This window comes from Coregonus clupeaformis, chromosome 20 (assembly GCF_020615455.1).
Source record: "Coregonus clupeaformis isolate EN_2021a chromosome 20, ASM2061545v1, whole genome shotgun sequence".
In the NCBI taxonomy this organism is placed as follows: Eukaryota; Metazoa; Chordata; class Actinopteri; order Salmoniformes; family Salmonidae; genus Coregonus; species Coregonus clupeaformis.
In genome coordinates, this window is record NC_059211.1 from 24,752,210 (window position 1) to 24,764,948 (window position 12,739).

Here is a 12,739-nt window from a genome sequence, read left to right on the forward strand (position 1 = left end):
AATGCCTGAAGGTACCACGTTCATCTGTACAAACAATAGTACGCAAGTATAAACACCATGGGACCATGCAGCCGTCATATTGCTCAGGAAGGAGACGCATTCTGTCTCCTAGAGATGAACGTACTTTGGTGCGAAAAGTGCAAATCAATCCCAGAACAACAGCAAAGGACCTTGTGAAGATGCTGGAGGAAAAAGGTACAAAAGTATCCTACGAGTCCTATATCGACATAACCTGAAAGGCCGCTCAGCAAGGAAGAAGCCACTGCTCCAAAACCGCCATAAAAAAGCCAGATTACGGTTTGCAACTGCACATGGGGACAAAGATCGTACTTTTTGGAGAAATGTCCTCTGGTCTGATGAAACAAAAATGGAGCTGTTGGCAATAATGACCATTGTTATGTTTGGAGGAAAAAGGGGAAAGCTTGCAAGCCGAAGAACCCCATTCCAACTGTGAAGCACGGGGGTGGCAGCATCATGCTGTGGGCGTGCTTTGCTGCAGGAGGGACTGGTGCACTTCACAAAATAGATGGCATCATGAGGAAGGAAAATAATGTGGATATATTGAAGCAACCTCTCAAGACATCAGTCAGGAAGTTAAAGCTTGGTCGCAAATGGGTCTTCCAAATGGACAATGACCCCAAGCATACTTCCAAAGTTGTGGCAAAATGGCTTAAGGACAACAAAGTCAAGGTATTGGAGTGGCCATCACAAAGCCCTGACTTCAATCCTATAGAACATTTGTGGGCAGAACTGAAAAGGCGTGTGCGAGCAAGGAGGCCTACAAACCTGACTCAGTTACACCAGCTCTGACAGGAGGAATGGGCCAAGATTCACCCAAGTTATTGTGGGAAGCTTATGGAAGGCTAGCCGAAACATTTGACCCAAGTTAAACAATTGAAAGGAAATGCTACCAAATACTAATTGAGCGTATGTAAACTTCTGACTCACTGGGAATGTGATGAAATAAATAAAAGCTGAAATAAATCATTCTCTCTACTATTATTCTGACATTTCACATTCTTAAAATAAAGTGGTGATCCTAACTGACCTAAGACAGGGAATTTTTACTAGGATTAAATGTCAGGAATTGTGAAAAACTGAGTTTAAATGTATTTGGCTAAGGTGTATATAAACTTCCGACTTCAGTTGTAAAAGGGAATGTTTAACATGAGAAGAAGAGGCAGGAAAACAAAGGGCTCTATTCAATCTGTGTTGCTGAAGCATTACAGATTGCGCAATATAAATGTTAAGGTAATTTCCGATTGAGCCGACATATGCAGCGTTTCCCGTGAATGCAGTCTCCGCTAATGCGGGAACATTGCCTTTACATTTCAATCACGTTGTAACGCTGAACATCCGCAATACGGATTGAATAGAGCCCAATGTCTGGGGTTTTCATGTGTGTGTGCAACTTGAAGAAAAGCTCTTCAAAGCTATGTCTGTGTTTTTGTGTTTGTTTGTGTGTGTGCATATGCTTGTGCGTGCGTCATGCGTTTTATGTATTGCTAACCAGTAGCGTATGCTCCATGTCCACTGGGGAGTATGGAGGGGGGCCGTCCATGCCCCATGGAGCCTCCTGCAGGATGTCAGGCGTGGGCAAACAGATCTGACGAGACACTATGAAGTGGACCCGCTCCTCACTCGCCTACAGGAGACAAAAAGACAAACACAACCAAGCTCAGAACCAGACAGACACACACAGCAATTAAAAAAGAATGACAAACTCAAAACAGTCACTTTTTAGAAGAATATTATGGTTGAACCCCATAAATAAACACTGAACACAGCTTCACTGAAGTTGATCCAGATATCCAAACAAGCACTTAATAAAAACAACTTTCACTGCCACATAACTAGAGTCAGACACAGAAACTATAACAGCTCCAACAGGCCCATCTTGCTCATCCCAGATGCTGTGTTGAGGGTATGTATGTATGAGTATGAGGGGCAGTTCCATGATAACGGAATTAGACTTTGACTCCGTTTTTTCACTTTAAAATGTATGACAAACAAAAACCATTGATTTCAAAGTTTAACAAACCATATAACTCTATGCTCAAGGACTACTTTCAACAATTTAGACTGTAACATTTACATAAATTAATTTTGTGGAAGAACTGTGCAGAAGCAAACTTTGGTAACGGAATTATGGTAAATTCTCTCTCAGGTTTTTATGCGACCATGTCTGCAGAAAGAATGTGGTGTAAGCTATGACATGGCACACTGAGTTTGAAAAAATGTATTTTGGTTGTTTTACGACAGTAAGTGAAGTGGATTTACACCCGGTAATGGAATTTCAGTAAAGGAATGACATCCCTGATCTATACAACACATAAATGCATCATTATGGATATGAATGTCATTCTCCTCATGTTTCACAAGTTTGGACATCACAGCAGAGCAAAGTAGAGTACAGTGCAGTACAATACAGCACAGCAGGGCAGAGTAGGGTAGAGTTCAGTACAGTGCAGTAGAGTACAGTATAGTCCAGTCCAGTACAGTACAGTACAGTTCAGTATATACTGTACTCTACTGTACTGTATTATACTATAATATACTTTTCTTTACTGTACTGTACTGTATTGTACTGTACTGTACTACAGTATTGTATTGGACTGTACTCTACTGTGCTCTACTCACTTTACAGTACTGTACCCTCTGTACTCAGTACTCTATTGTACTGTATTGTACTGTATTGTACTGTACTCTACTATGCTCTACTCACTGTACTGTACTCTACTGTACTGTACTGTGTTATCCAGACTTGTGAAACATACGTCTATGATAGGTTCAGATTTGGTCCAGTCCATGTTTTTTTAATTTTTTAATTTCACCTTTATTTAACCAGGTAAGCCAGTTGAGAAGTTCTCATTTACAACTGCGACCTGGCCAAGATAAAGCAAAGCAGTGCGATAAAAACAACAACACAGAGTTACATATGGGGTAAACAAAACATAAAGTAAAAAATACAACAGAAAATATATATACAATGTGTGCGAATGTAGTACGTTATGGAGGTAAGGCAATAAATAGGCCATAGTGCAAAATAGTTTCAATTTCGTATTAACACTGGAATGATAAATGTGCAAAAGATGATGTGCAAATAGAGATACTGGGGTGCAAATGAGCAAAATAAATAACAATATGGGGATGAGGTAGTTGGGTGGGCTAATTTCAGAATGGCTGTGTACAGGTGCAGTGATCGGTAAGCTGCTCTGACAACTGATGCTTAAAGTTAGTGAGGGAGATAAGAGTCTCCAGCTTCAGAGATTTTTGCAGTTTGTTCCAGTCATTGGCAGCAGAGAACTGGAAGGAATGGCGGCCAAAGGAGGTGTTGGCTTTGGGGATGACCAGTGAGATATACCAGCTGGGGCGCAGACTACGGGTGGGTGTTGCTATGGTGACCAGTGAGCTAAGATAAGACAGGGATTTGCCTAGCAGTGATTTATAGATGACCTGGAGCCAGTGGGTTTGGCGACAAATATGTAGTGAGGACCAGCCAACAAGAGCATACAGGTCACAATGGTGGGTAGTATATGGGGCTTTGGTGACAAAACGGATGGCACTGTGATAGACTACATCCAATTTGCTGAGTAGAGTGTTGGAGGCTATTTTGTAAATGACATCGCCGAAGTCAAGGATCGGTAGGATAGTCAGTTTTACGAGGGCATGTTTGGCAGCATGAGTGAAGGAGGCTTTGTTGCGAAATAGGAAGCCGATTCTAGATCTAACTTTTGATTGGAGATGCTTAATGTGAGTCTGGAAGGAGAGTTTACAGTCTAACCAGACACCTAGGTATTTGTAGTTGTCCATATACTCTAGGTCAGACCCGCCGAGAGTAGTGATTCTAGTCGGGCGGGCGGGTGCAAGCAGCGTTCGATTGAAGAGCATGCATTTAGTTTTACTAGTGTTTAAGAGCAGTTGGAGGCTACGGAAGGAGTGTTGTATGGCGTTGAAGCTCATTTGGAGGTTTGTTAACACAGTGTCCAATGAAGGGCCAGATGTATACAAAATGGCGTCGTCCGCATAGAGGTGGATCCGAGCGTCACCATTGTGACATTAACATCAAGGCCAGAGTAGACTGACCAAATCTCAACTACTTTTAAACGTCCATGGACGTCTGGTGTTGGTCGTTGCTCAGTGGGTGAGGATGCTGGTTACAGTAAATGGAAAGAGAGGGGGCTCATGGGTAGGTGTCAGTATGAGCTACGAGAGTTGACATTAATTGGAGAGTGAGAGAGAAAGGCAGAGAGGGAGAGAGGGAGGGGTTGTCCAGACTCAGACTGTTTTAACACTCTTGGTTTGACCACCATACGAAAGAAAGACAAAGAAAACAGTTATCAGCTGAACATAACAGTATGCCAGTGGAAGGGAGGACAGAAGCAGGTGACCCAACTGTGGTTTGTGACTATTATGATTTCCCATTGTAGCCAATTCAGATGCAGAAATTCAGATTTTTCGGTACTTTCGCTACCAATTTGGTAACGGAATTACGAGTTTTAATCACGTAATAATTCATAAACACATTTTATATCAGTAAAATCACTATAACTAATTGGTAGGTCCACCATTCATACCATTCACCCCCTGATTAATCGAAAAAAATATATATCTAAAAATGGAACTAAACTTACAGAAGGTAAACAATTTCTTCAAAACTAAATATAAGTCTTGATATTAGTTATCAGGGGTCTTTATGTCAACATGATTGTACTTTGATGTATTTCTTTTAAAACTTTTTCTGGTAGATGTTTTCTAAGACACCGTTTCCATCTGTCTTTTCAGAAATCAAAGCCTTTACTTTTAAGTTGGATTATTTATTTTTTTACCTTCATTTCTCTCTTATTTTTCATTTGACACCCAATTTGATATGCTCTTTTGAACTTCACATGTTGGTGCTCATGGGTCCTTTTACATGGAAATGCCCTGAGGTAAACCTGTGGACATTCTCTACCTCATCCTACCACCCCCTGAAGAGAGCTCAAGAGAAAATATCACCCACACAGAGCTTGGCCAGGCAGTAAAATATATATTACCCCTGAGAAATTAACACCAATAATAAGCAGATGTGGTGTACAAAACTCTCACTCACACACACACATTTCAATTGCACCCTTTTACTTGCTTCAGGAAGCAGCCTGTTTAGTGTGACTCTCACCCCCATTTTCTCTTGTCTTCTCTCTCATCATACTGCAGTCTTTCTGCAGCCCTCACCCTCTCACTCTGACTTTTCCAACTTGAACTCAAAAACTCACCTTTAAACTTTTTTTCTAACAATCTGTATTTCTCCCCTCTCTACAACCTTTCCTCTAACTTTCTTTTTCACACTCTGTCTCTTTATTACTCTCTTTTGTCTCTTTCTCAGGCTGCATGTCCACCCACTCACACAGCGACTCACTCACTCCCTCATTCACTTGCATGAACATGCACACTCTCGCACACACACACTCAGGCGCATGCACACACATTCATGAGTGCACATTCATGAGTACACACGCACACACACGCACACACACACACACACACACACACACACACACACACACACACACACACACACACACACACACACACACACACACTCACACACACACACAGCTCGCCCTCCTGTGTTGCTCATTTGAGAGTGCCTGTGCTCTCTGTGCCGCAGAGCTGGCTCCTAAATTACCCAGTCCAGCTCGTTATCGCCTTAATTTGACTAATTTAATCGGTTTCCCGCCAGTTCTTAATCTCTGACAGAATCAGTCTGCTGTGTGCCATGTTGGGTCCTCAGAGACCCCCAAGAGCAAACCAGTCTCCTCAGACAACAACCAAGAGAACACAGCTACAGCTACATCCCACAATCAACCAGAAACACACCACCGCAAATACCCAGCATCCACCAGGAAGCAGAGCGTCAGCCAAGCAGAAGAGCAGCGCCCAGTCAACCACAGACACACAACAATTAACCACAATTAACTGCAATGGACGGGGACAAAGCCAGCCAACAGAGTGCAATTAACCAGAACCACTATTAGCCATAATATACCAGGACCCAGATCCAAGAAACACACCAAACACACCATTACCAACCAATGCTCCCTAACCTCTAACCCCTGCAGACTGACCTGGATGAGTAAAGCAGCGTGTTCTGGCGCTCCGTAGCGCAGGTCGTGTCCGTTGATGGCGAGGACGCGGTCGTTGATGCTGAGCTGTCCATCGTGTGCCGCCAGGCCGCCCTCCAGCAGGTGGAAGATGAAGACTCCATGTTCCTCTGGTCGTCTTACCAGCTTGATGCCCAGCTGCTCCTCTGGGGTGCTCTTAGCCAGGACCACATGGATGCTGTCGTCCCTCAGGGGCTGGCCATGGGGGAGGCCGTGAGGCGGGTAGCCCCCGGCTGCGTCGTGGGGGTGCCCGTGGTGCCCGGAGTGTGAGCGGTAATGGTGGCGCTGCTCTCTCAGCACTGTGAGTCGCAGCAGCTGGCAAGGCTGTTTGAGGGTGGCCAGGGCGTAGCAGTGGGGCACATTGCTGATGTCTATGCCATTCACCTGAAGGGAGAGATGTAGAGGTGGAGTTAAATCTCAGATTATATGCTGTGATAAATACATTCAAACACACAACACATACAGGGAAAGGGGATACCTAGTCAGTTGCAGAACTGAATGCATTCAACTCCTCTGAATCAGGCGCCCGGCTCGTGGATTCGAACCAGCGACCTTTCAGTTACTGGCCCAACGTTCTTAACCGCTAGGCTACCTGCCGCCCATCAGTCACATACATGGCGAATAGTACTCCACCTTACTCTGAAGAAAAACACACACTGACCTTGAGGATCATGTCTCCGGGCAGCAGGCGTCCGTCCCGGGCGATAACCCCCTCCCTGTAGATGTCCTGGATGAGGATACGCATCAGGGGGGTCTCATTGCCCCCAACGATGCTGATCGCCAGGGGCTCCGAGGGCTCCCGGTTGATCTTAATACTGGTGACCTCACCATCAGGGATCAGGTGATGGAGCTGGGGTAGAGCCAGCACTGAGAGAGTGAAGGAGGGAAATATATATAATATATATATATATATATATATATATATATATATATACATAGATAGAGAAAGAGAGCGAAAGAGAGAGAGAGAGAGAGAGAGAGAGAGAGAGAGAGAGAGAAAGAAAATGAGAATGAGGGAGGGAGGGAGGGAGTGGGGAGAGAGGGGGAGAGAGAGAGAGAGAGAGAGAGAGAGAGAGAGAGAGAGAGAGAGAGAAAGAGAGAGTGAGATAATGAAGGAGGGAGAGAAATAGTGTGTTACTCTGATTTCTATGATGAAAAGGAACTCGCACAGAGGCAGAATGCAAGGCCAAGGAGAAAGCAAAAGAAACAGAGAGAGAGAGCTAGAAATAGACAGAGGGAGGAAGCCAGAGAGACCGCGTAGAAAGGTTTAGTGTTGAAGCAGCTGTCTCTACTCCCCCAAGTTAGCAAAACAAGCTTGTACAACCCTAAGGGGAAAATCCACTTGGCTGATCATCCTTCCACATGTTTGTATCATTAGTCACATATATCTGTACCAAGTATGCTTGAGAAAACCCTCACATTGACTTTTCCACAAGGTTATTGCTTGGGTGGAGATAAAAACACACATACCTTTACACAGATACACACTGACTGTACTGACAGAGAACTGAGATATAAAGCTCTCACAAATACACAACCACAGCCTCATACTGTACACACACACATATATACATATGCACACAAACAAAAAAACAGTGTCAGTGGGAAGCTTTCAGGTGTTTATGTAAGAGTGAAAGTCAATCCCTTTGTCAACAAAGGGATGGTCTAACTTCAGCCTCTCACATACAGAGTTGTTCCTGCCTGTTTCCCAGGCCTGAGCAGAGCAGACACACCCTGCCTGGACTGTACCATTAGATAGGGAAGGGAGGGACTGGTGTGTGTCAGTCATAGACTGTAAAAAGAAAATGGACGGAGCCATCAATGATGTCACCCCATTGTTTCCTATGTGAAGTCTGTGGTGCATTTGAAGATCAGAAAGTGTTGTTCCTTAATGGGGGAGTTTTTGGAAACATTGCATGCACAGTTTGAGCTACTCTAGGAAGTGACGTTGCAGGCTAGCTCAGGGCTGCCCCCTCTCATTGAGTATCTCAAGTTGAAGGCCGACCAGGGTACTGCAGGCTGGTGGTAGCAACTATACTGAACAAAAATATAAATGCAACATGAAACAATTTCAAAGATTTTACTGAGTTACAGTTCATATAAGGAAATCAGTCAATTTAAATAAATTATTAGGCCTAATCTATGGATATCACATGACTGGGCAGGGGTGCAGCCATGGGTGGACCTTGGAGGGCATAGGCCCACCCACTTGGCAGCCAGGCTCACCCACTGGGGAGTCAGGCCCAGCCAATCAGAATGAGTTTTTTTGCACGCTCTCTGAAAACTTGAGACATCTGTGGCTTTGGGTTGTGTCACAAAACTGCACATTTTAAAGTGGCCTTTTATTGTTCCCAGCACAAGGTGCACCTGTGTAATTATCATGCTGTTTAATCAGCTTCTTGATATACCACACCGGTCAGGTGGATGGATTATCTTGGCAAAGGAAAAATGCTCACTAACAGGGATGTAAACACATTTGTGCAAAGAATTTGAGAGAAATAAGCTTTTGTGTGTATGGAACATTTCTGGGATTTTTATTTCAGCTCATGAAACATGGGACCAACACTTTACATGTTGCGTTTATATTTTTGTTCAGTGTAGATTATCCTTATATCTTCTTCTTTGTGAGATAAAAAAAAAAAGTGGTTCAAGGACATACATCTGGTGTAATAGAAGCAATTATTGGTACCATGATTGTCTTCTAATTTGTATATTATTTACACTAATATTAACCACGAAGATTGCCATTTTCACATTCACTATAATGGGGATCCTGCTTTCTGGAAACAACAGCCTGCAGTACCGTTGTCGGCCTTGAACTTGTTCTCCCTTGGTGTCAGTGTGTCCGTTTAATACTGCCAACAGCCTGGGCCAAGAGCTAACAAGCTCACAGCTACCTCGGACAATGTGTGCTATATACAGTACAGGGTTGGGTAAGTTACTTTCTAAATGTAACCTGTTACCATTACTAGTTACCTGTCCAAAATTGTAATCAGTAACATAACTTTTGGATTACCCAAACTCAGTAACGTAATCTGATTAATTTCACTTACTTTCCCCTTAAGAGGCATTAGAACAGGCGTATCAAACTCATTCCATGGAGGGCCTAGTGTCTGCTGGTTTTTGTTTTTTCAATTCAATTAAGACCTAGACAACCAGGTGAGGGGAGTTCCTTACTAATTAGTGACCTTAATTAATCAATCAAGTACAGGGGAGGAGCTAAAACTTGCAGGCAATCGTCCCTCCATGGAATGAGTTTGACACGTGCATTAGAAGAAGGCTTACCCTGGCGTGATGTTTTCATAACCGTGTATATCTCTCTAGGACAAGATTACTTTTATCAATATATTTGCCTGTATTTACCGCCCAAAACTGAAATGCTAATTAGCGGCTAATGTGGCTATCATAAAGAACTACACATGCCATGATGATCTGGATGAGCCTGCCGAATCGAGGCAAAGTTAAGAATCTCTGGATTAATTATATAATGTTAGCTACATTTAGTAATGTATAAATTGGCAACATTTATTTAAATTGACAATTCTGTGAACTGTCTTGTGCAAGTTTTAAATTGACACAATACCTGTTAGCAAAGGTATCAGCTAGAGATGACATGCAGGAGCTTGTAGGGATTTGTAGTCTTGCATGATGTCTACTTTGATGCTAATTGACATTTTTCGAATCTGAGAGTAAATAGAGCCGAATATATTGATAAAATTCACCTTGTCCAAGAGAGATTTACATGGTTATCAAAACATCACACCAGGGTAAGCCTACATGAAACACAGCCCTTATTTTAAGTGTTTCTACAATTCTCTATGGGAAAAATCAATTGTGGAAAAACGATTGGAACCATTTCTCTGTTTGACCACAAGTTGTTATGGGTATTATGACACCTTCACTGTGGGGCTCTATTCAAGTTGGCTAATCTTTGGATGCCGACAGCAGCAGCACCATTGGAAAACATAGCTTGGACTGTAGACTACAAAAGCCTATTCCTGCTCTTTTCCCGCGATCCATCAAATGCATGTGTGTCATCAAATCAAATAAAATTTTATTTGTCACATGCACCGAATACAACAGGTGTAGACCTTACAGTGAAACGTTTACTTACAAGCCCTTAACCAACAATGCAGTTTTAAGAAAATCAGTGTTAAGTAAATCAATAGATAAGTAAAAAATAAAAGCAGTAAAATAACGGTAAAAATAACAGTAGCGAGGCTATATACAGGGGGTACCGGTACAGAGTCAATGTGTGGGGCACCGGTTAGTCGAGATAATTTAGGTAATATGTACATGTAGGTATAGTTAAAGTGACTATGCATAGATAATAAACAGAGAGTAGCAGCAGCGTAAAATAAATGGTGGGGGGTAGGGGGGCGGGACAATGCAAACAGTCCTGGTAGCCATTTGATTAGCTGTTTAGGAGTCTTATGGCTTGGGGGTAGAAATTGTTAAGAAGCCTTTTGGACCTAGACTTGGCGTTCCGGTACCGCTTGCCGTGCGGTAGCAGAGAGAACAGTCTATGACTAGGATGGCTGGAGTCTTTGACAATTTTTAGGGCCTTCCTCTGACACCGCCTGGTATAGAGGTCCTGGATGGCAGGAAGCTTGGCCCTGGTGATGTACTAGACCATACGCACTACCCTCTGTAGCGCCTTGCGGTCGGAGGCCGAGCAGTTGCCATACCAGGCAGTGATGCAACCAGTCAGGATGCTTTCGATGGTGCAGCTATATAACTTTTTGAGGATCTGAGGAGGAATAGGCTTTGTCGTGCCCTCTTCACGGTGTGTTTGGACCATGATAGTTTGTTGGTGATGTGGACACCAAGGAACTTGAAGCTCTTAACCTCCACTACAGCCCCGTCGATGAGAATTGGGGCATGCTCTGTCATTTTTTTCCTATAGTCCACAATCATTTCCTTTATCTTGATCACGTTGAGAGAGAGGTTGTTATCCTGGCACCACACGGCCAGGTCTCTGACCTCCTCCCTATAGGCTGTCTCATCGTTGTCGGTGATCAGGCCTACCACTGTTGTGTCGTCGGCAAACTTAATGATGGTGTTGGAGTCGTGGTGTTGGAGTCGTCATAGTGGTCTCTGACTTGTTGTCAGACTCGCTCAAGTGGAACAAACTTAAACTTGCACCTTTTTTCAATGCATTTGAATGTCATTTAGAAAACAGAAAGGTGTCAGATAATTTTTTCGCAAACATCCTTTCTGAATATTTTGGGGAATCAGTTACTTGCAATAGATTACATGAGAGAGAGAGATAGTTTACATGTAATCCGTTACTCCCCAACCCTGTAAAAACACCATCTCTATCGCTCTGTATCTATCAGCCATTCTACAGGGCCTTCAGAAATGTCACTGGCCTACACACAATACCCCATAATGCCAAAGTGGAATTATGTTTTTCAAATTGTTAAAAATTCAAATTAAATAAAAATGAAAAGCTGAAATGTCTTGAGTCAATAAGTGTTCAACCCCTTTGTTATGGCAAGCCTAAATTAGTTCAGGTGTAAACATTTGCTTAACAAGTCACATAATAAGTTGCATGGACTCCCTCTGTGTGCAATAATAGTGTTTAACATGATTTTTGAATGACTGCCTCATCTCTCTACCCCACACATACAATTATCTGTAAGGTCCCTCAGTACAACAGTGCATTTCAAACACTGATTCAACCACAAAGACCAAGGAGGTTTTCCAACGCTTCGAAAAAATTGGCACCTATTGGTAGGTGGGTAATAAAAAAAGTACTCATTGAATATTTACAGTAAAAACGCAATGCTACAAAAGCTAATTGAAGAATAGGATTTCTATCAAAAATCAATAAGTAGTACAGATACTGTGTTTAAGTGAGCATGGGTTCTGGGATGTTTACCTGTGTGTGGGTATGAGGTTGTAAAATGTATGTTTGAATAGTGTTTACTGGTGGTATTTCATTTTCAATAAATTTGCAAACATTTCTAAAAACATATTTTCACATTGTCATTATTGGGTATTGTGTGTAGATGGGAGAGATTTATTTATTTATTTTTAATCCATTTTGAATTCAGGCTGTAACACAACAAAATGTGGATTAAGTCAAGGAGTATGAATACTTTCTGAAGGCACTGTATCACTCAATCTCGCCCTCCCTGCTCATTCTCTCTCTCTTTCTTTCTCTCTGGCCCACTCTCTCCCCCCATCTCTCTTGTTCCATAGCCCCAGTCCCTAGTTCTAATCACGCTGCAGTTTCTCCCTTCCAAAGTCAATATTTTCTCTTCATTGCTTCCAGGGAGAAGAGCACATTAACACACAGACCTGTGGCTGTTATATAACCTATCTCTCTCTCTCTCTCTCTCTCTCTCTCTCTCTCTCTCTCTCTCTCTCTCTCTCTCTCTCTCTCTCTCTATCCCCCCTCTGTATTCCTCTGTATCCCACTCTGTACTATACAGTATCTCTTCTCCTAATATCCTTTTCTCTCTCTCTCTCTCTCTCTCTCTCTCTCTCTCTCTCTCTCTCTCTCTCTCTCTCTCTCTCTCTCTCTCTCTCTCTCTCTCTCTCTCTCTCTCTCTCTCTCTCTCTCTCTCTCTCTCTCTCTCTCTCTCTCT

General features: G+C 42.9%; 1 protein-coding gene across 2 annotated transcripts in view; it reads right to left on the bottom strand.

The window, feature by feature from the left end:
• LOC121533301 (E3 ubiquitin-protein ligase LNX) overlaps positions 1-12,739 on the bottom strand; it is a 66,153-nt gene that overhangs the window by 12,685 nt on the left and 40,729 nt on the right. For both annotated transcript variants that reach the window (XM_041839114.2, XM_041839115.1), the window contains 3 exons: positions 6,805-7,010; positions 6,108-6,527; positions 1,511-1,645 (listed from right to left, as the gene is read on the bottom strand). In XM_041839114.2, coding sequence (XP_041695048.1) covers positions 1,511-1,645; positions 6,108-6,527; positions 6,805-7,010 — 761 coding nt within the window. The remainder of the gene's footprint in view (positions 1-1,510; positions 1,646-6,107; positions 6,528-6,804; positions 7,011-12,739) is intronic.